The 21,776-nt window shown below is 43.8% G+C and overlaps 1 protein-coding gene across 1 annotated transcript in view; it reads right to left on the minus strand.

Annotated features, from left to right (window-relative positions):
• Positions 1-3,303: 3,303 nt before the first annotated feature.
• The window catches only part of HERC6 (HECT and RLD domain containing E3 ubiquitin protein ligase family member 6), a 62,012-nt gene continuing 43,539 nt past the window's right edge, over positions 3,304-21,776 (minus strand). The window contains exons 17-23 of the mRNA XM_075543547.1: positions 21,373-21,516; positions 16,102-16,268; positions 10,552-10,618; positions 9,504-9,574; positions 6,178-6,361; positions 5,978-6,080; positions 3,304-3,601 (exon numbers count right to left, since the gene is read on the minus strand). Of these exons, the coding sequence (XP_075399662.1) occupies positions 3,357-3,601; positions 5,978-6,080; positions 6,178-6,361; positions 9,504-9,574; positions 10,552-10,618; positions 16,102-16,268; positions 21,373-21,516 (981 nt within the window). The 3' untranslated portion in view covers positions 3,304-3,356. The remainder of the gene's footprint in view (positions 3,602-5,977; positions 6,081-6,177; positions 6,362-9,503; positions 9,575-10,551; positions 10,619-16,101; positions 16,269-21,372; positions 21,517-21,776) is intronic.

Here is a 21,776-nt window from a genome sequence, read left to right on the forward strand (position 1 = left end):
CAGTGGTGGATGTGCACCCCCAAAGGGGGATGAGCAACAGAAACATGGGTAAAGGGATACAGCAGAGAGGGTAAGATATGAAAAAATATATATAATTTATCAAGGGTTCATGAGGGTGGGAAGGTGGGGGAGGGAGGAAAAAAAGAGGAGCTAATACCAAGGGCTCAAGGAGAAAGAGAATGTTTTGAAAATGATGATGGCAACATAGGTTCAAGTTTGCTTGATATAATTGATTTCTGGATTGTTATCATATCTGTAAGAGCCCCCAATCAAATGATTAAAAAATTTAAAACGTGGTTCTGTATGGTGCAGTTATTGATCTCTCTCCTTCCAGAGGAAAGAAGAATGGTGACAACCAACGGGCAGATGGGAACAATTAGTCCCGTGGGCTCACGGACCACTCAAACATCAGCCCCACAGCTCTGCGACCAGACGCACATGAGCCCCGCTACCACTACCAACTGCTCTGAAAAGAACCACACTAGAAGGCCCTGGAGAAAGCCGTGGAACAAAGTCAAATTCATAAACAAGATCAGCTTACAGGTCCAGTAGAGACAGGTGAAGCACCCATGACTCCAGTCCGTAGTCACCTTTCAGGGTGACTACGCCCCTATAACCATTCCCACCTAAGCGAGCTGCCATCCCTTCTCTGTCCAACTGCTGATCTTTGGTATTACCAGAGCTAGAGGACCTATTTGGAGCGAAAGGGAGAGCTAACACAGAACGTAGTCAGTAGATAGGGAGTAGGCAAAGGCCTCCAGGGTCTCTTCCCTGCCCCCAATAGGCAATCACGAGGCACGCTCCCTCAGGAAGCAGCCATTGGGATATACCTAGTTGTCTGTTGCACTCGGTCACTAAGAAGCACACACCCTGTCATCTCTTTCTGTCGACTCCTTGAACTCTCTCACTCCTGCTTACCTGGGATCACTTTCTATATAAAGTATCTACATCTTGCACAAGACCTCTTTAAAGGATTGAAAAACAAGGAGTTTACTTTCAGGAGTAAGGTGCACCTGACCCAAGCCATGGTATTTTCAATGGTTCCCTATGCCTGTGAAAGTTGGATTTTACAATGAAACATTCAACTTTCCTCTAGTTCTTTAATGCTTCCCCACCCCCGCCACCTCTCACTATCATGATCCCAACTCTACCTTACGAATGTGGCTAGACCAGAGCATGCACACTGGTACAGATAGGGACTGGACACACAGGAAATCCAGGACAGATGATCCCTTCAGGACCAGGGGTGAGAGTGATGATACTGGGAGGGTGGACAGAGGCTGGAGTGGAGAGGGGGAACCGATGACAAGGGGGATGGACAACAGAAAAGTGGCTGAAGGGAGATGTTGGACAGTGTGAGATATGACAAAATAATAATTTATAAATTATCAAGCGTTCATGAGGGAGGGGGGAGTGGGGAGGGAGGAGGAAAATGAGAAACTGATTCCAGGCTCTTAGGTTGAGAGCAAATGTTTTGAGAATGATGAGGGCAACCAATGTACAAATGTGCTTTACACAATTGATGTATGTATGGATGGTGATAAGAGTTGTATGAGCCCCCAATAAAATAACTTAAAAAAAGAAAGTTGGACATTGAACAAGGAAGATTGAAGAAGAATTGATTCATTTTAATTGTGGTGCTGGAGAAGAATATTGAAAGTACCTTGAACTGCTAAAAGCAGAAACAAATCTGTTGCAGGGGAGGTAAGGCCAGAGTGCTCCTTAGAGGAAAGACTGGCAAGCTCTCATCTCACAGACTTGGACATGTTGTCAGGAAAGGCCAGTCCCTAGAGAAGGACACCATGTTTGGTAGAGGGACAGCTTAAAAAAAAAGGCCCTCAAGGAGCTGGATGGACACAGTGACTGTCACAATGGGCTCAAGTATGCAAACAATTGTGAGGATGGCGCAGGACCAGGCAGTGTCCCGTTCTGCTGCGCATTGGGTTGCTATGGGTCAGAATCAACTGGATGGGCCCTAACAGTAGCATGTTCATGAGAGACATGTTGCTATAGTTTTCCTGTAATGTGTTTGTCTGGTTTCAGTAGCAGGTAATACTGACTTCATAGAATTAATTGGAAAGTATTCCCACGCTTTCAATTTTCTGAAAGAGTTTGTAGAGGACTGGTGTCCTTTCTTCCTTGAATCTGGGTAGAACCCGCTCCTTTTCACCAGGAAAGAATATGCTGACGTGAAAGCCCTGAAGAGCGTATCTTAAAAGTCAGGTGGCTGCGAATCCCTAAGAGTTGAAGATCATCCTTCAGGGTCAAACAGAATAAACTGGGGTCTTCATTCTATTTGTTATGGAAATCAGACATCTCTGACATAATTGTGAATTTGTTAGGGGTGGTTGGGTCATGTTTTTCTAGGCATCACACCTTCTGTGTCCTTGGCTCTCATAAATTATCGATCTCTCCCACCTCTTCCACTCATTCATTCCTCAAAGTATCACTACAGAAGGATCCTGTGTAAGGTTTGAAATGAACAGCAGACATTTGCAACCTAGCTTACAGTACAAAATTTAATCTCAGATATAATGTCTCCAAGAAACTGATTGGCAATTTCCCACCATAAATAAAACAAAACAAACTCACTGCCATTGAGTTGCTGCCAATTCATAGCAACCCCACAGGACAAGGTAGAACTGCCCCTGTGAGTTTCTGAGACTAGAACTCTTTACAGGAGCAGAAAGCCTTATCTTCCTCCTGTGGAGTGGCTGGTGGTTTTGAACTGCTGACCTTGCCATTCGCAGTCCAATGTGTAACCATTATGCTATACATTTCCCACCGTGGCCTGTAATAATTCATGATGATGATATCTTTTATCCTCTTCACCTTTTCCCAACTAAAATTAAACAGGAGTTCCTGAATTGGCTCAGTGTTCAATCAACTGCACATACAGATCTGCACTTACAACGGTTCGTGGGATATAGAATATATATGTAATAATTAATTAATTAATCCCTTACCATTTCGACTTTTCAAATAAATTATTGAGCAGAATGCTAAAACCAGAGCTCAATAGAGATTATGAATATAAACTATACATCAGCATAACTCAAAAATATTTAAAATGTTCAATTAATTTATATTTTAGTGTATTCTACTCAAACATCAATGTATCTTTTATATTTTTAGACTATATATTAGACATACCATAATTTTTAGAAAGGTCAGTCTCTAACATTTAGTTTATTTTAAAATTATAATTATTCAGTAAAAAAAGCAGACATCTTAAATAACAAGGTCAGGAAGACAAGCAGTATTGCCTCATAATTTTATTCAATTAAAAATATCATCCTTGATTCATAACTTATGGTCTGTTCCAACACTTGCCAATTGATTCTAAGTAACATGCATCAACCAGGTGTATTTGTTACATGGACGGAAGAACAGAAGGATCCGAACCCTCGGCAGTTCTGGATGGTGACTTTAAGTGCGTCCTCCACTCTTCTCATTGTGGTGTATTTGGGGAGGTCCAGGATATTATGACATGTCAACGATGATGGGTAATCATTTTCACTGAGACTTTCAGGACAACGAAATACTATCCCAGCGTTCTTTATGCCTTTTGCAGGCAGCCTATCATTTCCTGTAAGAAAAACTAGAAAGAAATAGAATCTGGTTAAGATTTTTTATATTTTTGTTTTTGAAAGGGTTTTTAATGGAACAAAACTTAAAAGGAAGGAAAAATTGAATCACACGTAAAAAATAAAGTTTGGGTTCTTGTGGAGAAAGCTATACAAGGCCATGTAGACAGAGTGTGGAACAATCATGACATTTGGTGTCTATGTTCGTGATTCCATTGTCCACTCACTGCCCTGGAGTCTATGCCAACTCAGAGTGACCCTATGGGACAGGCCCCTGTGGGTTTCTGAGATTGTAACTCTTTATGGGATCAGCTCATCCATCTTTCTCCAGTGTAGCTGCCAGTGGTTTCTTTGTTATATTAATGAATCAGGATCATTATAGACTATATCTTGAATCAATCTCTTTTGAGATATCCCAAACCCAAACTCACTGGCATAGAGTTGATTCCAACTCACAGAGACCATAAAGGACAGGGCAGAACTGCCATGTAAGTTTCCAAGACTGTGTAACTCTTTGCAGAATTTGAAAGCCTCATCTTTCTCCCACTGAGTGGCTGGGGGTTTCAAACTGTGGACCTTGCGGTTTGCAGCCCAATGTGTAACTACTATTCCACCAGAGACTAAACAAGCTAGTAAGCAGAGATGGGGAAGGCAGATGCTGTGCCACACAGAGCTCTCAAAGGAGTCAGGAAACACTCAGCGGAGATAAGGCCCCTCCCCCAGAGGTGACCGAGGAACGCTTCCCTGAAGGCTAGTTTATTGAATTTGCATTTCTAGCCTTTTAAATGATGAGAAAACACATTTTTGGTTTTTTTTAAGGCCATGCACTTATGGTAGTTCCATTATAGAAGAACTTGATAACTAAGACAGTAATAAAATGAGAGGGGAAGGTGAGAGAATGCATCAAGGTTGGCAGTTCAGACCCACCAGTCACTCTGGGGGAGAACAATGAGGCTTTCTGTTCCGAAAAATGCTTACTGCCTCAGAAAGTTTGCATACTGTCGCCCTGAATAGGAATCAATGCAACAGCAGTGGGGTCTTGGTGCTGCATATATATTTACATTAACAAGAAATAAAGAGTCGAGTGGAGTGGAAAAAAAGAAGAGAGCATAACCTAAAACTTTCGATGATGTTCATCATCACCACCACCACCACCACCACCACCACCACCACCACCACCACCACCACCACCACCATCACCACCACCACCACCACCACCACCACCACCACCATCACCACCACCACCACCACCACCACCACCACCACCACCACCACCATCACCACCACCACCACCACCACCACCACCACCACCACCACCACCACCTCCACCACCACCACCACCATCACCACCACCACCACCTCCACCACCACCACCACCACCACCACCACCACCACCACCATCACCACCACCACCACCACCACCACCACCACCACCACCACCACCACCACCTCCACCACCACCACCACCACCACCACCACCACCTCCACCACCACCACCACCACCACCACCACCACCACCACCACCACCTCCACCACCACCACCACCTCCACCACCACCACCACCACCACCACCACCACCACCACCACCTCCACCACCTCCACCACCACCACCACCACCACCACCTCCACCACCACCACCACCACCACCACCACCACCACCACCTCCACCACCACCACCACCTCCACCACCACCACCACCACCTCCACCACCACCACCACCACCACCTCCACCACCACCACCACCACCTCCACCACCACCACCACCTCCACCACCACCACCTCCACCACCTCCACCACCACCACCACCACCACCACCATCATCATCACCACCACCACCACCACCACCACCACCACCACCACCACCACCACCTCCACCACCACCACCACCACCACCTCCACCACCACCACCACCACCACCACCACCACCACCACCACCACCACCTCCACCACCACCACCACCACCACCACCACCACCACCACCACCACCACCACCACCACCACCACCACCACCACCATCATACTGGGAAACAGCTTATCTAAGAGAAAGAAGGTGAAGGATTTGGATTCTAATAATTACTCTACCATGAATACACATTTCACCATTAATAATGATTTTATCACAACGTTTATTTTATATATGAGGGGGCTTCCAAAAGTACACAGAGAATGCAGTAGAGAAATAATAGAATTTTTGCACAAGCTTTTAAAAGCGCATATATATATACACACACATACATACAAACTCTATATATGAAGTAAAAAACTTTTTAAAATTTCATATTTACATGCATTAAAACCCCCAAACTCATTGCCATCAGCCAATTTTTATACACAAGCACGCATACCTGAATACACATATTTACAGTTCCATCTTTTAATGTAATACTTACAGAGGAATTTTCTCTTCTCATCCAGCGTTAGTTTGTGGAAAGCTTTCCAGAACATCACAATAGTTGGATGTGATTTGTGGTACCCTTCTTCATACGTTGCACTCTTGAGGAAAAGAGAGAAACAAGGTTTGTGGAGTGAGGGCCGGGGGCGTGGACAGTAGCTATTTTAAGAACTGTGAGACACTTCAGGAGTCACTTACATTTTCAAATTCCTCCCAGTCAAAATCAGTATTTCCAGTGACTGCTGACCTTAGTTCCTCAGGCTGGAAAAACTCAATTATTTCCTTGTCACAGACTCTGTAAAATCCTCTCTGGAATTCCTCATATACTTCCTTTATGGAGGTGTTGAAGATGTAATCAACATGCTTAGACACATAGTCCCTCCTGCAGGAACGCAAGGGGGATAGAAAGGAAAGTGGCCAATGATTGTGCTTTGTAAGAAAAAAAATTGTTTATATTATAGAAGGAAGCATGAAATATGGACAATCACACCAGGAAAAACACCAAACAACCCTCCACTGATACTTGTACACCCATGTTTATTGCAGCTCTGCTTACAGTAGCCAAAAGGTAGAAACCACCTTCATACCTCTCACCAGATGAAAGGTAGGCAACCGGGACATGGCACAACATGAAGGACACCTTGGGAACGTTGTGCTGAATGAAATAAGCCAGTCACAAAAATGGCTAATATCGTATGATCCCACTTTACAAAATGTCTCAAATAGATAGGTGTATGGCGATCTAAGTTTATGGGTGGTTGTCAGGGACTGGTGGCAGGAAGAGAGAAGGGGGACATGGTGCTTGGGGGTCACTGAGCTTTTGAGGGTGCTGGAGGAAATGATGGGAAGCCGTGCATGGTGATGGTTGGACAACGCAAGGGGCAGAACTTGTGATGACTCCTGAAGCTACAAGAGATTTGCTACTGATCTATTTACACAGAGCCCTGGTGGTGCAGTGGTTAAGCACTTGGCTGCTAATCAAAGGGAATGTGGTTCAGACCGGTCACTCGCTCCCAAGCAGAACAAGAGGTGCCAGACGGCTTACGTACAGATGAGAGCCCTGGAAGACCTGTTGGGCAGTTGCCCTGTCGGGTCACCATGAGCTGGAGTTCACTGACAGCAATGGGTGACATGAACCACAAGAACGACAATGATAACCATAACAACACTTATTAGAAAAGTCCAGCATCCCAGAGAACGTAGTAGATCTCGGTTTTCCACATTTAATCTGAAACCACTAAGCGCTAACTGCTAGATGCTGAACCAGCTCCTGTGTTCCTCCTGATGCTTCAACACATGCTTTTAACTAAAAAAGTCACTGTGGTCTAGATTCATGTAAGTTTTATGCATGCATATATATGAATTATACATGTGAATTTTAATATGTTTTATTTACATATAACACATATATAATATGTGTTAGACATAGGGCTGCGAATCATAAGGTTGGTGAATTTCATGTTGCTTGAACCCACAGTCAATGCTCACAGAGCTCCTTCTTCCTGGACCAGTTTAGCTCAATCGAGCTAACCCTCTCAGACCTCCCCTGAAACCAGTAATGTGTTGATAAAAAGTTAACCAGTGGATCTCTGAAAATAAAAGAAAAAACAAGAAAGAGAAAGAGCACGTGTACACTAGAGCAAGCCAGCATTTGCCCATTCCTTGGTGTAAATATTCACACATCAGTAGATGTCAAACGACTAATACTTCAACAACCAGCTTTCAAAATGTTTGAAATGTTAACAATCAGCTCCCACAGGCTGGTCGCAGCTGTTTCCAGTGGGTCACTATGTGTAACACTCGTTTCTCAATTGGTGGGGCTATGGATTAGGCATTAGCTTGCTAACTGTATCCTCAGCGGTTCAAACATCCCAACTGCTTGGAGGGAGAAAGATGAGTTTTCTGCTTCAATAAAGATATGCAGTCTCGGAGAACCTACACAGGGTCACTATGAGTCAGAAACAGTTTAAAAGCAGTGAAACTGTGACTTATTTAGCATTAAAATTGGCTTTAATATTTTTTAGAGGACTCATCCTCATCTGGTAGGAGAAACCCACCATAATCGAGTTGAATATGACTCATGCCATATAGTCAGTGCTGACTCACAGTGACAGCAGAGTGAACACTGCCGGCCCTGTGTCATTCTCACAATTGTTCGGATGTTGGAGCCCTTTGTTGCGGTGGAGGGCCCTTCTTCTCTGTCGCTGCCCTGCCACTCTACCAAGCATGCTGTCCTTCTCTAGGGACTGGTCTCTCCTGAGAATATGTCCAAAGTATGGGAGATGAAGCCTGGCCATTCTGACCATTCTGGCCTTCAAGAAGCATTCTGGCTGTACTTTTCCAAGATGGATCTGTTTCTGTCACTGCCAATCCTTATGGGAGCAGATAGTCACCTTTCTCTTTCAAAGCAGCCAATGACTTTGAACCATGGGCCTTTGGATGGGCACACCACCTCCTTATCTGATACTGATATCTGATAATCACTTATGTGTGCATTGGTTTTCCACCCCACTGGAATTCAAGCTCCATATTTTGTCTGTCTGCTTCACTGATGTCTGTCAAGCACTTGGAATTGAGTGCAATGGAGCCTATTCTGATGCAGGACAACCTCCAGAGTGTTCTTCAGAGTTAGTTGCATGCTGGATTCTAATTGCCTAGCTTTCAGTACTCAGGCAAGCATGCAAAACATTGAGCCACCAGGACCTGGGAGTAGGGATTCCAAAGTATTTGCTAAGTAGATTAAGTAGCAAACAGCACAGCAAGGGCAGTCTTGAACCCTGTCTCCATTCTCCCCTTCCGCTCTACAGCCTTTCTCCCTTACCGAATGACAAGTAGCTCAACTGTTCATCAGAGAAGGGAGAAGGCATTTTGGGGGGATAATCCTTTATTTTTGTGCCTTGTAACTTTCCCTGTGCCCCGAGTGCTTGTTGGGATACAGACAGACAGACAGAGGACTGATATGTTTCCTCTGTGCAGTTTTTTGTTCCTTTGCCCTGCATTTGTTTGATCCCTTGGCCTTGTTAGCTGTGTCTGCTAAATGTCAATCTTTATTTGTACTATCATTGACACCAGATTATTATATTGATTTTTTTGTCTTTTAAAATCTTAAAACTATAGCATAAAACTTCAAGAACATTTTTTAACTTTAAAGAATAAAAATATTTTATGTTAATATCATTAGATTCCGCAGGAGCCTTGGAGCCAAACCACTTTTCATGAAATTCTGGTTCCAACATTTTTTTCTTTGTATAAAACATCAAATGTTATTTTATTATTATTTTTAAATCATTTTATTGGGGGCTCATACAACTCTTATTACAACCCATGCATAGATCCACTGTGCCAAGCATATTTGTGCATTCATTGCCCTTGTCATTCTCAAAATATTTGCTTTCCACTTAAGCCCTTGGTATCAACTCCTCATTTTCTCCCCTCCCTTCCCGCTCCCTACTCCTTCATGATCCCTTGATAATTTATAAATTATGATTATTTTTAATATAGATCTTCCACATCTCAAAACTTACTTGTTGGTTTGGTCCACAGGTGTAGACACCCCATTTGGTATTAAATCAGCATGCTTTTTGTCCCAATATATCTGTAACCAAAATGTATTCCAATAGAAAACATGAAAGAACATCATCATGTCGCCAACTGCCTATACCCCAGTGTTGCTGTACACCATCTTTCTTTACAACATTTAAAAGAACAAAGGAAATAATTATTTGGGCAGTTCAGCCTTTTAAAAAGCCATCAGTCACCCACTACCCCCTGGAACGTGTCCATGTTCTACAATAGAAAGTATTCCCTGTATTTGTTGGCCTCGTTCCTAAGACTCCAACCGCTGACTCTTCGCTTCAGCTGTCAATCTATAGCTAGAAGGTATTACATGAGGAGGGGAGGGGAGGGAAGTCCTACAGTGCAGATGTGAACTTTTCTCAAGAAATGACGGTCCCTCGACCAGGTTGGAATGATGACCTCTGAGAAAATGTCACCAGCATCAGCGACTAGTTTGTGTAGAAGTTGGTAAATGGAAACTTATTTTGTTATGCCAACTTTTAAAAAGCGGCCTCTCCACTGTGAGATCACCATTGTTATTCTCATCATTGCTATTCTTAGCTGATGTCAGTCAGACTGATCCACAGGTTTTCCAAGGCCATGACCCCTTGGAAGCAGATTACCAGGACTTTCTTCAGAGGTACCTCTGGGTGTGCGTGAACACCCACACTTTGGGCTAGTCGCCGGGTGTTAAACAGTCTGTGTTACTCAGGAACATCAATTAGGAGAAATCTAACTCACAAACTCACTGCCACTGAGCCGATGCCGACTCCTAGAGGCCTCATAGACAGGCGAGAACAGGCCCGCAGTGTTTCTGAAACCATGACTCGTTATGGGAGCAAAAGCTACATCTTAAATAACTAAAAGTAAAAAATATTTTACCACTGTAATTAGTGTTACTTGGTGATGTGTTATAGAATTTTGTTTATGGCGAGTGGGGCGGGTGGGCTGGGAGCGGGGGGAGCTCAAGCAACCAGACGAAACCTAAACCATCCGATGGCTTGGCTCAGTACTCACGGAGAAGTGTAGACAGAGCTCTTCGGCAATGTCGTCAGCCTCATCACTGAGGACCTCCTGCAAACTCCTGAAGAAAATTTGGGTTTAAACATCGTATAGACTGAACTCTTCAACTTTTCAAAAATAATAAACATTTCTTGGGGAAAAACGGAACTTTGGGAGAAGTGGCAAGATCAGTGGCCTCCCTTCCACGTTCAGTGCCCCTTCCCAGAGTCAACTTCTGGAGTCGGAATTGTTGGCCGTCTGCTCTCGCAGAGGCTCAGCGGAAGCAAAGGGAACAACAAGGCATCCTTTCCTCCAAACTAGAGGTCGCAAACTGCTGAGATGGAAGAGGAAGTCCTGTCCCTCACAACCATCTAAAAATAGTTTCAGAGTCATAAATATATATTTACAAACAAATGACATCACCATTAATTTTTTTTTTCAATTTTACTTCAGTCACACGTATTTACTGAAAGGCTCAAGAACCGCAGTTTCCTGACCCCTGACCTAGACCAGTGATCCTCAGAGGGGTGATTTTGCCTTCTAAGAGACACTGAACCGAGGCTGGAGTCATCTTTAAGGAGCTCTGCTGGTGTAGTGGCTTGGCTGCGATCTGCAACGTGGGCGGTTTGACACCACCAGCTACTCCAAGAGAGAAAGACGGGACCCTCACCACCAAAAGTGCTGGTCTCTGATCCATGCCCTTTGTGAAGAGAGCACTGAATAGATGGGTGCCACAACGAAACGTGGTGACGATGTGGGTGGTGCCCAGCTGTTCCAAAGAATAGCGTGTGTAACCTTAAAGGCGTGTCTTCAAAAAAGTGAGGAGACATCCTCTAAGTCCACATGAAAGAAGAACGCCAGCCTGTGTGATCCAAAGATTGTAAATAATATGATCCAAATCCAGAAGAGGGAATGTTATCAGAGTTCAAATTATGTACTCCTGATTTGCAGAAGGCTACGGATTACAATGGACGTCCCAAATCCATTCAGAGGATCTACACATAAATGGACCGTTTGGTGATTTCCCTCTGGCCATAGTCATGGAATGACAATAGCCTGGTTTTCAGACAGAGTATTGTAGATGATTATAATAGATGAAAATCCATTATAATAGGTTAAAATGTAACATCTGATTTGACCCTCTTTGGGACGCAAAAATTTCCTTTAAACAATAAAGTGAAGAGAACTGCACGTGGACGACGCCTCCGGGGAATCCCCTCTGATGATAGACCAGGGATGTGGAGGCTTTGCTGTCACGCAGAAGGCATTGAAAAGGAAAAAGACAGGTCCAGCCAGGTTAAAATCTAACACCTTCTCACTTGATCTCTCTTTGGTTGATTTTAAAGTTGTTCTAGTTTTTAATATTTTCTGTTTTCTTTCCAACTGAGATTTTTCTCCATTTTATTTTGTTGTTCTTTTTGGGTTAGCTTTCTTTTTTGAGTCTTTGTTTTGCATATTTGTATGTTTTTCGGTATATGAAATACAGGCTGGATAAATCTTCAGAGACAGTGACTGGATTAGCTGGCAGTACAGCAAGGGAACTTGAGGTGAAATGAGAAGCTAGTAACAAAGAGTACAAGGCAATAATGTTCTAAAATTGATTGTGGCAATGATTGTACCCTTCTTGATATGATTGAACTATTGAATTATATGATATTTGGATTATGTCCCAATAAAGTTTTTGTTTTGATTTTTAATACTTGGACTGAATGAATAACCTTTGGTGGTTGGAAAGCTAAAGGAGTTTGGAAGTTTAAAAAAACTTATTTTGTTTTCATATTCATGGAAAGTAAAATTAAATTGAAAAAATAGAAACAAACAAATTAATAAAAATAAGAATTAGCATTTCAGAAACTCACAGGGACAGTTCTACCATCCCTATGAGTCAGCATTGACTTGAGAGCAAAGAGTTGTTTTGTAATAGCCTTGGCGGTCATAACTAGAAGGGGGGCTGTTTCTGGCATTGAGTGGAATTGCTGCCAGGCTTCCTACAATGCACAGGTAGCACCGACTACAAAGACTTTCCAGCCTAAAATGTCAAGATTGTTGATAAACCCTGATCTGTACTGTCAGGGCTTACAGGGTAAATCCAGGCAGTTGATTCTTCTGCTGACAGTACATGAGAGCAGAGAGCCCTTCTCCCGAACCTTCTGCCACCCCTACACTTCCTAACAAAAACGACTTCAGCAGTTGTCGATCTGTAAGTGGAAAAGACATCTCAATCCGTTGCTTCCAGTCTAGTGAAGATGAGCAGACTTTCCTTTTTTGACTGTTGTGTGGTCCCATCAAGTTGGCTCCGGCCCCCAGCAGCTCAGACACCCAGTCCTGCGGCGTCCTCACAACTATTGTTAGGTCGGAGTGTATTGTTGCTGCCACAGCGCCCGTCTGTTTCCTCGAGGCCCTTCCTCTTGTTCTCCGCCTTCTAATTTTCCAAGCACGGCGTCCTTTTCCACGGACTGGTCTCTCCTGACGACACAGCCAAAGTACACGAGATGAAGTGTTGCCATCTGGCTGCTAACGTGCATTCCGGCTTCCTTCTGAGACAGAGCCTTGTTTTCCTCTGGCAATCGATGGTGGTCTCAATAGTCTCCACCAGCACTCTAATTCAAATACATCGATTCTTCTTCGACCTTCCTCATTCGCGCTGTCCAGCTTTCACGTGTTTATGAGGTGACCGAAAACCCCATGGCTCAGGTCAGGCGCACCTTAGGCCTCAAAGTGACATCCCTGCTCTTCAACACGTTAAAGAGGTCTGGGCAGCAGATGCACCCAGCGCAACGTGTTGCTTGATTTCTTGGCTGCCGCTTCCCGGAGCATGCCTTTTCCGTTAGCGACCTCCAATGGGGGTCAGTGTGAGGCCGTATAGGTGCAGAGTGGCTCTGCTCGGCCCGGATAGGAAAGCTGGGACCGGCAGGAAGGAACTCAGTGGGCTGTCTTCGGAGCTAACCTGGGTAGGTCCAACCATCAACCTGCTGCCTACTAGTGAACGCTAACTCTTTACATGACCTAGATTTAGCCTTTCCACAGACTCCTGAATTAATCACTCATTTCCCTCTCTTTGTTTGGTATCCAGCATACCAGGTTCGAGGTAGACCATCCTGAATTCATACTCTGACTCTGTCAGTTTCTTATTGTATGTCCATTGACACGTTATAAATCTCAGCTCAGTAGCAATTAGCAACAACAATATGCATGCCAACATTTATATTTATATAGCAAAATACATGAGGGTAAGTAAAAAAATTGCTACAAAACCAAAGAAAACGTTCTTAACTAAAAATATCAAAATGTGAAGCTATTGTTTCTCAATGCACCCTCCATTTAGGTCAGTGTTTCCCAAAGCCATCAATGGGGGCTTCTGGAATGATCCCTGGGGGAAAAGCAGACTGCTTTTCTCCTGGATGCTAGGCTATTGTACAAAGTTTTCCATTGCCAAGTGAGGAATGCTACATAATTTTTTTTTTTTCTGAAAAGGGGGCAGTAAGCCAAATAAGTTTGGGAACCTATGCTCAAAGTCTATGTACTTCTGAAACTACTGTTTTTCATCTCTATAACCTTTATGCAAAGAATTTTATGCCCCTCAATTTGCATGATATCAAAACAGTTTAGGCGTCCTTGAGGGAATGAAATCATGATCCTTTTACGTCTTCTTTGAGTTTGGGAATGAAAAGAAATCTAAAGGGGCCTGGCCAGGTCTCTAGGATAGATAGGATGAAGTTTCCCAACAAGATTCACATTCAACAGCCCTTACTACCTTTGTAGCTCGAGAAGGTACATTGTTTGGGTAGGAAACATTTCCTGGGCATTTCCCTGGCCTTCTCCTCAATAATGAAGTTTCCATGTTCATAAACTGCTGCATATTAAGTTTTCATGACCATCCTATGTCCTTTAAGAAATTCTATCACAGTTACCCCCTCTCAATTCCCTACAGGACAGGGTAGAACTTCCCCATGAGTTTCTACTCTTTATGGGAATAGAAGGCCCCATCTTTATCCTGCGGAGTAGCGGGTGGTTTGGAACTGCTGACCTTTGAGATTGCAGCCAAAATGCTTAACCACTGTGCCACCAGGACTTCTAGATAAGACCTTAGGGATCCCCCAAAAGAGTCACTACAACCTTCTTAGCTGACCTCTTTGCCTGGAATTTAACTGACCCACCATAAGCCCTCAGAATCTACTGTTTTGATTGGATCTTTTTTAACAGCACAGTGGTAGTTACATCATCTGGTGTCAATTTGGGACTTGAGAGGATTAAAAGTGAAGGGGTGGAGTCTAGTCTCTCAACTGGGTCATAGTCAATGAAGCCTCTGTGTGGGCATGGTCTTCTCCTGAGAATTCTGGGAATTGCTGTATTTCCTCCTTGGAGGCAGGAGGCATTTCTCTCTGCTCACTCCCTGAGAGATACTCTACTGACAAGACACACGGCACTACACTGACAGACCTTGCACCCTGGGAATTGGAGGAGCCAAGTGGAGACTCCTGCCAGCGCTGAGATGCTTCCACCGCCACTGGATCCACAAGACTTTGCACCCACTGGCCTGTGAGCTTCCTGCATTCTGTGTCATTGCCTGCGTTTCATGGGTCTGAAGAGGACTTTATAGATTGGTATCAGACATATGGGCCAATATCAGACTTATGCACTTGATCTGGACTGAGCAGGGATGTTTTCTCAATATTCAATTGCTCGTGTATATAACCCTCTATGAGTGTCTGTAAATTTGTTTCTCTAATCTACCCAGCCTAACAGGCACTCAACAGGACTAAGACAAATACATTATCGAGGAAATATGCCTGCAGCCACCCAGTGAGTGCAGAGACGTGATCAAACATATTTTGCTTGAGATACGCCCGTGCATGTACGAAATGGAACCCTGGGAGCAGCCCTTTTCAAACTTACCCTCATGTATTTCTACGTGTGATAACACACATATATTTCTATAGCCAGGATTCCTGGTCTATCTGAGATGTCATCAGTATTTTCCTCTACAGGGCTTATCTCTTAGAACAAGTATTTTCCAACCCTTACTAAATAAATTATGACCTGCTGAAGTATTTGAGCGAAATGTATGTAGTAGGGATGATTTTCTCTGTAACAGTTGCTTTCCCTGTGAACAATTTGAAGGGACAACAGCATCATACCAATACTCGCTGCCATCACATTGATTCTGATGCGCAGTGGCCCCACATATCAGAGGAGAGCTGTGTTCCAGAGGGCTTTCAGTGGCTTGTTTTTCAGATGTTGATCACCAGGCCTTTCTTCTGAGGTGCCTTTGAGTGTATTCAAACCACCAGCCTTCTAGTTAGCAGAGGAGCATGCTCACTACCCTCTCCAGAGACTGCCTGTTTATTGCACTGGTTCCTAAAGAGAGAACCATTTGGCTTGTACTCGTTGCTGAAGGCTTAATCTGCAAGGCATGCTAAAATTCAAGTGAATGGAAGTACCCATACATACATTTATGAAAATTGGAAATCCAGCCTATGTGTGTGTACAATATTATTTATCTCTGCCTACACAGCCAAGACATAATAGATATAATCTAGGAATAGATATAATCTATTTACTTACTTCCCCAAAACGGGACTTAGTTCTTTTAAATCTTCCAGAGTTGGCATTTGTCCCAAAAGTTTCTTAAACAGAGCCAGTGGAAAAGGAAGGTAGGCAACATTTAAATTGAATAAGGAGAGGCCGCACAATATGCCAAAGAGGAAATATCTGTCCTTTTCAATTTCAGGCTGAAAAAGGAGAGAGAGGGAAAAAAAAACATAATGTATTATAAATAACCAAATATAGAAAGGGATAAGTAAATTAGTAATTTTCTGTATTTTATTTCCTAAAAGTTACAAATGAGAAGCAAAATAGGCTGTAGGAAAACAGACATTTGAGACTCTTAAACAGACTATAATATCATTTGTGTCTTCCATAGTTCTAAGTGCAAATTAATGAATACATTAATGAATGAACAGGAAGTTTTTGTGATCACTGGCACATATGGAATATTAAAAATATACTCAGATAATCCATATAGTTTTTACTATTGAATATTATCATTGCCTTCAAATGCATGTGGAAATGCTCAAGGCTTCAAGATGGTTCATTACAGTTCAAAACCCTGTTGAGAATTTCTGTTTCCTGGTGGTCTAGTTAAAGCGTAGATTCTGATTTAGTGTACCAGAGATGGGGATGCATATTCTCAGTATAGGTTCCAAGTGAAATGAAACGATTCAAACTCCTGAAAACACATGACCTTGAAAGGAAGTGAGTATTATGGATTGATTGTGTCCACGGCCATTCCACCCTCACCCCCAACCCATCTCAACCCCATAGAGACCAGTCCCTGAAAAAGGACATCAGGTTTGGTAACGTAGAAGGACAGTGAAAATGAGGAAGTCTCTTAATAAGATGGATTGACACGGTGGCTGCAACGGTGCTCCAACATGAACACTCGGAGGCCAGCACAGGGCCAAGACGCACCTTCTCTGCTGCCTCCTGCATCGTTCGCTGTGCTGCCCAGAGAATCTTTCAATATTGCAACTCGCGTCTCGGATTACATTCCCATCCAATAACGAACGAGAATCTACAGTTTATGAAGACCCCCAATTGACTCGTGAATATACAAATCTCTTATTAAAATAGAGATTCTGATTCAATATCTCTGCGGTGGAAATACCATTTGGCACCAGAGATTGGAGCGAGAATAACAGAACAAAGCTGGTTGGAAGGCCTGCTTCCCCGACAACTGTGAGAGAGAGCCTGGAATTCAGACTGCTAGTCTTCTGACCATGGGCGTGGGCTGGTGGTGCATCTGACGCTTGCCTCGTGGCATATCTGTTGCCAAGCTTAGGAAACCCAGACACTTTCAAAGGACATTGCATATGGCAGATGAAGGCTCTGAAGGCTGTCTCCTTCAGCAATACTTCAGTACAGCTTGAGTGTAGGTTCCTCTGGAGCCAAGCATCTGGGTGGGAACGTGACTGATGCTGCGAACTATGGATGTGGGGGGAAGGAAGGAAGGAAGACCCTGATGGTGTTGGCTTTGTTTCCCTTCTATACTCTGAAGCCCCGAATGAAAGACAAGAGAGCTTCACAAAGTTCACGGAGGAATTCCAATATCTTTTCATTCCATTTCCCCATGAACTTTGTGAAGTCTTTCTCACTGGCATCCTACTCGTATGGCCAGGCCATCCTTTAAGCCCACTGGGGAGATCACTCACTCGATACCCCATGCCGTCGAGTCAATATCAACTCATGGCAGAATGGTCCCCTGTGCGTTTCTGAGACTCAAGCTCTTTACCAGAGTAGGATGCTTAACTTTTTTTCCCTAAAAAAGTGGTGGTGTACAAAATAATTTGAGAGTCTGTGGTGTAGGTTGTATTTGAAGCCAACCACTTTTGAGATATAACAATGCAGACCAGGCACAGAAGGAACAGGAGAAATGGAGGCAGATTGATGGACCGATGTCACCTGGAGAATGAATGCTACAGAAGCGGAGACAGCATATTTCCCCAGAGCCCACAGAGAGAACCATCCCGCAGCGTTGGTTCCCAAACTTATTTGGTCTACCACCCCCTTCTCAGAAGAAAGCAAAACAAAACATGATCAGGAGGACCCCCTGCACAATAAAAAATTTTGAACTATAGATCATAATCCAGGATAAAATGTAGATAATCTGCTTTTGCAGCCCCCTGGTGGTGTAGTGGGTTATGCATTGGGCTGCTAACCCCAAGGTCAATAGTTCAAAACCACTAGCTTCTCTGGGGGTGAAAGCTGAGGCTTTCTACTCCCCACCTTGTTATTTTGAGAGAATTACCGTGCTGTAGGTCCCTATGAGTTGGGGTCAGCTTGCTGGCAGTGAGTTGGAGAGTTGAGAATTAAAGCGTCTGGTGGTGTGGTGGGTGGGCATTGGGCTGCTGCCTGCAAGGTCAGTGGTTGGAACCCACCAGCAGCTTCTCAGGAGAAAGAGGAAGCTTTCGACTCTTGTCAGGTGCTGCAGTCTCAAGGAACCCACTGGAGCAGTTCTGTTCTTAAGGCTCCACTGTCTCCATGGCAGCGATTAGGTATTTCTTGGTAGGTCATTTCAGTATCCTCCAGGGGGCAGTACTGCCCACATTGGGAAACACTGCTTTAAGGCTGCAACCTCAACTCACACTTCAACCTCCTAAATGATGAGAAACACTTTTCTGTTGGAAAAAGCCACCTTGTGATGGTATTTCTGAGGAGCTCTGGTGGTGTCATAGACTATAGGATGGGGTCCTAGCCAAGAAGTCGGCAGTTTGGACCCACCAGCCACTCAGCAGGAGAAAGATGAGGCTTTGTGTCCTGGAAAGGCTTACAGGGTGCAATCAACTGGGTGGCAGTAATGGTCTTTCTGAGAGGGCAGCACAAAAACACTCAGCTGGAGGCTTGATCTTTCTTAAAGTGATACACAGGACCTTTCTGTTGTTTCCCACCCATTCATCCTTCTCCTTCGCTTCCTTGTCTCTGCTGGGTCCCAAGTTTTCACTAGATCATTTGAAATGACATCTGGAAGTTTAAGAGTAAGGGGGTCAATAAGTAGAAGCTCAACATGTGGTTCTTTCTAGAGATATTTATTCTGTGCTATTAATAGAGAAAAGAGGGCAAGTCTTTCACTACATCAAGAAGGAAAAATGTTTTTATTGGAGGGAATCTTTATTAATTTCTTTATTTAAAATGAATCAGTTCAGCTTATTAAAATTGGCAGTTATTGCTCAGATTCAATCAATACTTTCTCTCCTAAATTGAAATACTCTCAATGAGAGCTTCTCAGAATCTGGGAAGCCACCAAATTATCCATCAAGAGGCATCTGGGTAAATGAACGATGCTATTTGCATAGAAGAGTAATTTGTGGTTAGTGACCATCAAATGGGCTACAACTTGAGGCAACTGACGTGAACTTTTGCTGACCTATGCCTTAGTAAACCACTAAGCAATAAAAAGAAATGAATTCTGGGTCCATACCATAGCATGGATGAATCTCAACATAATTATGGTGGTGACAGAAGGCAGATGCAAAAGACGACATCTTGATTCCATTATATAAGATTTAGAGAAAGTCAAGCAAAGCTATAGTGACAGAAAGCAGATCGGTGGTTGCCTGAGTGTCGGAGAAGGCAGGAGGGAGAGTTTTGAAAGAAATATGAAAAAAATCTTTAGTTGTGTTTTTTTACATCCTTTCATGGGTATAATAAGTACATCACAGACTCGCTGGCGGCTCAGTGTGTAAAGCACCGGCTACTAAGTGAAAGGCTGGTGGCTCACACCCACCCGCAGCTCCGCGGGAGCAAGCCGAGGCAGTGTCAAGACTGACAGCTTCAGAAACCCGCTGGAGCAGTCTCACTCCACCCCGGAGCGTCGAGGTGTCGGAATCAATCTGATGGCAAAGGCCTGTTTTCTGAAGGGTGGAGGTAAGTACAGCAAAACGTAGGAACTTGTATCATCGAAAATTATGCAATTTAATTGCCTGACAGTTATGGTTGTTTAAGAAATTTACTGTGCCTCTGTATCACCTGGGGACCTCGTTAGCACGTGGGTCTGACTCATTAGATAAGGGGGTGGGATTGTTGTTAGGTGTCATTGAGTTGGTTCTGACCCATTATGACCCTATGTACAATGGAATGAAACACCACATGGTCCTGAGCCATCCTCACCATTGTCCCCAGGTCCAAATGCATTGTTGCATCCACTGTGTCAATTCTACCCGTGAGGATCTTTTTCTTTTCCGCTGCCCCTCCACTTTACCAAACATGTTGCTTTGGCCCCAGGGACTGGTCTCTCCTGACAATATTTTCAAAGGATGTAAGACAAAGTCTTGCTATCATTGCCTCTAAGGAGCACTCTGATCATACATCTTCCAACACAGATTGGTTTATCCTTTGGCAGTCCATAGTATTTTCAATATTCTCCTCCAGCACCACAATTCAAATAAATCGATTCCTCTTCGATCTTCCTTATTCATGTCCAACTTTCACATGCATACAATGCACTGGAGGATACCATGACTTGGGTCAGCTGTACCTTAGTCTTCAAAGGGACAGCCTTGATTTCTATTACTCTAACGAAGACTGTGTAGCAGATTCACCTCATGCAGCAGGTCTTTTGATCTGGGGTAGGACCTGAGATTCTACATTTCTAATACCTTCCAAGTGATGCCGTAGTTGCTGGTCTACGGGCCATATTTTGAGATAGCAAGGTTCTGGGTGGTCTAAGCAATAGTATTTTCTATAGTTGGAGTGTTGCAATATCTGCTGAGGTAGTTACATAATCTGGTGTCAACCTTCGGAGAGGTCAGTCTAACCTGTCAGTCAGGTCACAGCTTGTTGACCTCATTTGGAGGTGCCAAGGAGATAAATATCTCACTGGAGGCCAGATATATTTAATATAGACCCTCTCTGCTTCACATTCCCAATGACAAGACACATGGAGGCACACTGATGGCAGCCAGGGCCCTGGAGCTGGAGGAGTCACGTGGAGACCCACGCCACCACTGATATGCTTCCACCACCACTGGCTGCACAAGACTTTCCACCCACCGGCCTGTGATCTTCCTGCACTCAGCGTCACTGCACGTGTTGTGTGATTTTGAAGAGGAATTTATAGATTGGTACTGGCTAATATTGGACTTATGGACTTGATCTGGACTCGGCTGTGATGCTTTCTTAATATAAAATTATTCTTTGATATAAAGTTCTCCCTTACACACATTTGAATGTCTATGACTTTGTTTCTCTAGTCAACCCAACTGATACATCTGCTGAGCTTTTTCCTGTTCTGAAAAAAAAAAACTTTGGGGGGGAGGGGGAAACAAAAGGAAAACTTACTTCGACTGGAAACCACATGCAGGCGCCGTCTTCAGGATACACAAACATTCCATAAGCTGGCTGGATCATCTCTTCAAACACACAGCAGAAGAGCTCGGACTTGACTCCTTGACCCTCAGAAACAATCTCTTGCATAAATTCAACCTGAGGACCGAAGACACACTTCCAGGTTTAGGTTTAAAATATAATGTCTTGATCTCCCAGAATTTTGCACAAACTCAGATGAGACCTGCAACCCAGTCTGGCTCGACTGAGCTCAGTGCATCTCCAACTGAACTGTACACATGGGAAACCATTCATTGCTGCTCCGCCTTAGCTTAAATCAGCAGTTCTCAACCTGTGGGCTGCCTTTCACAGGGGTCACCTAATGCATCCTGCATACCAGATATGGTAGTTACATTACG

This window comes from Tenrec ecaudatus, chromosome 3 (assembly GCF_050624435.1).
Source record: "Tenrec ecaudatus isolate mTenEca1 chromosome 3, mTenEca1.hap1, whole genome shotgun sequence".
NCBI lineage: Eukaryota > Metazoa > Chordata > Mammalia > Afrosoricida > Tenrecidae > Tenrec > Tenrec ecaudatus.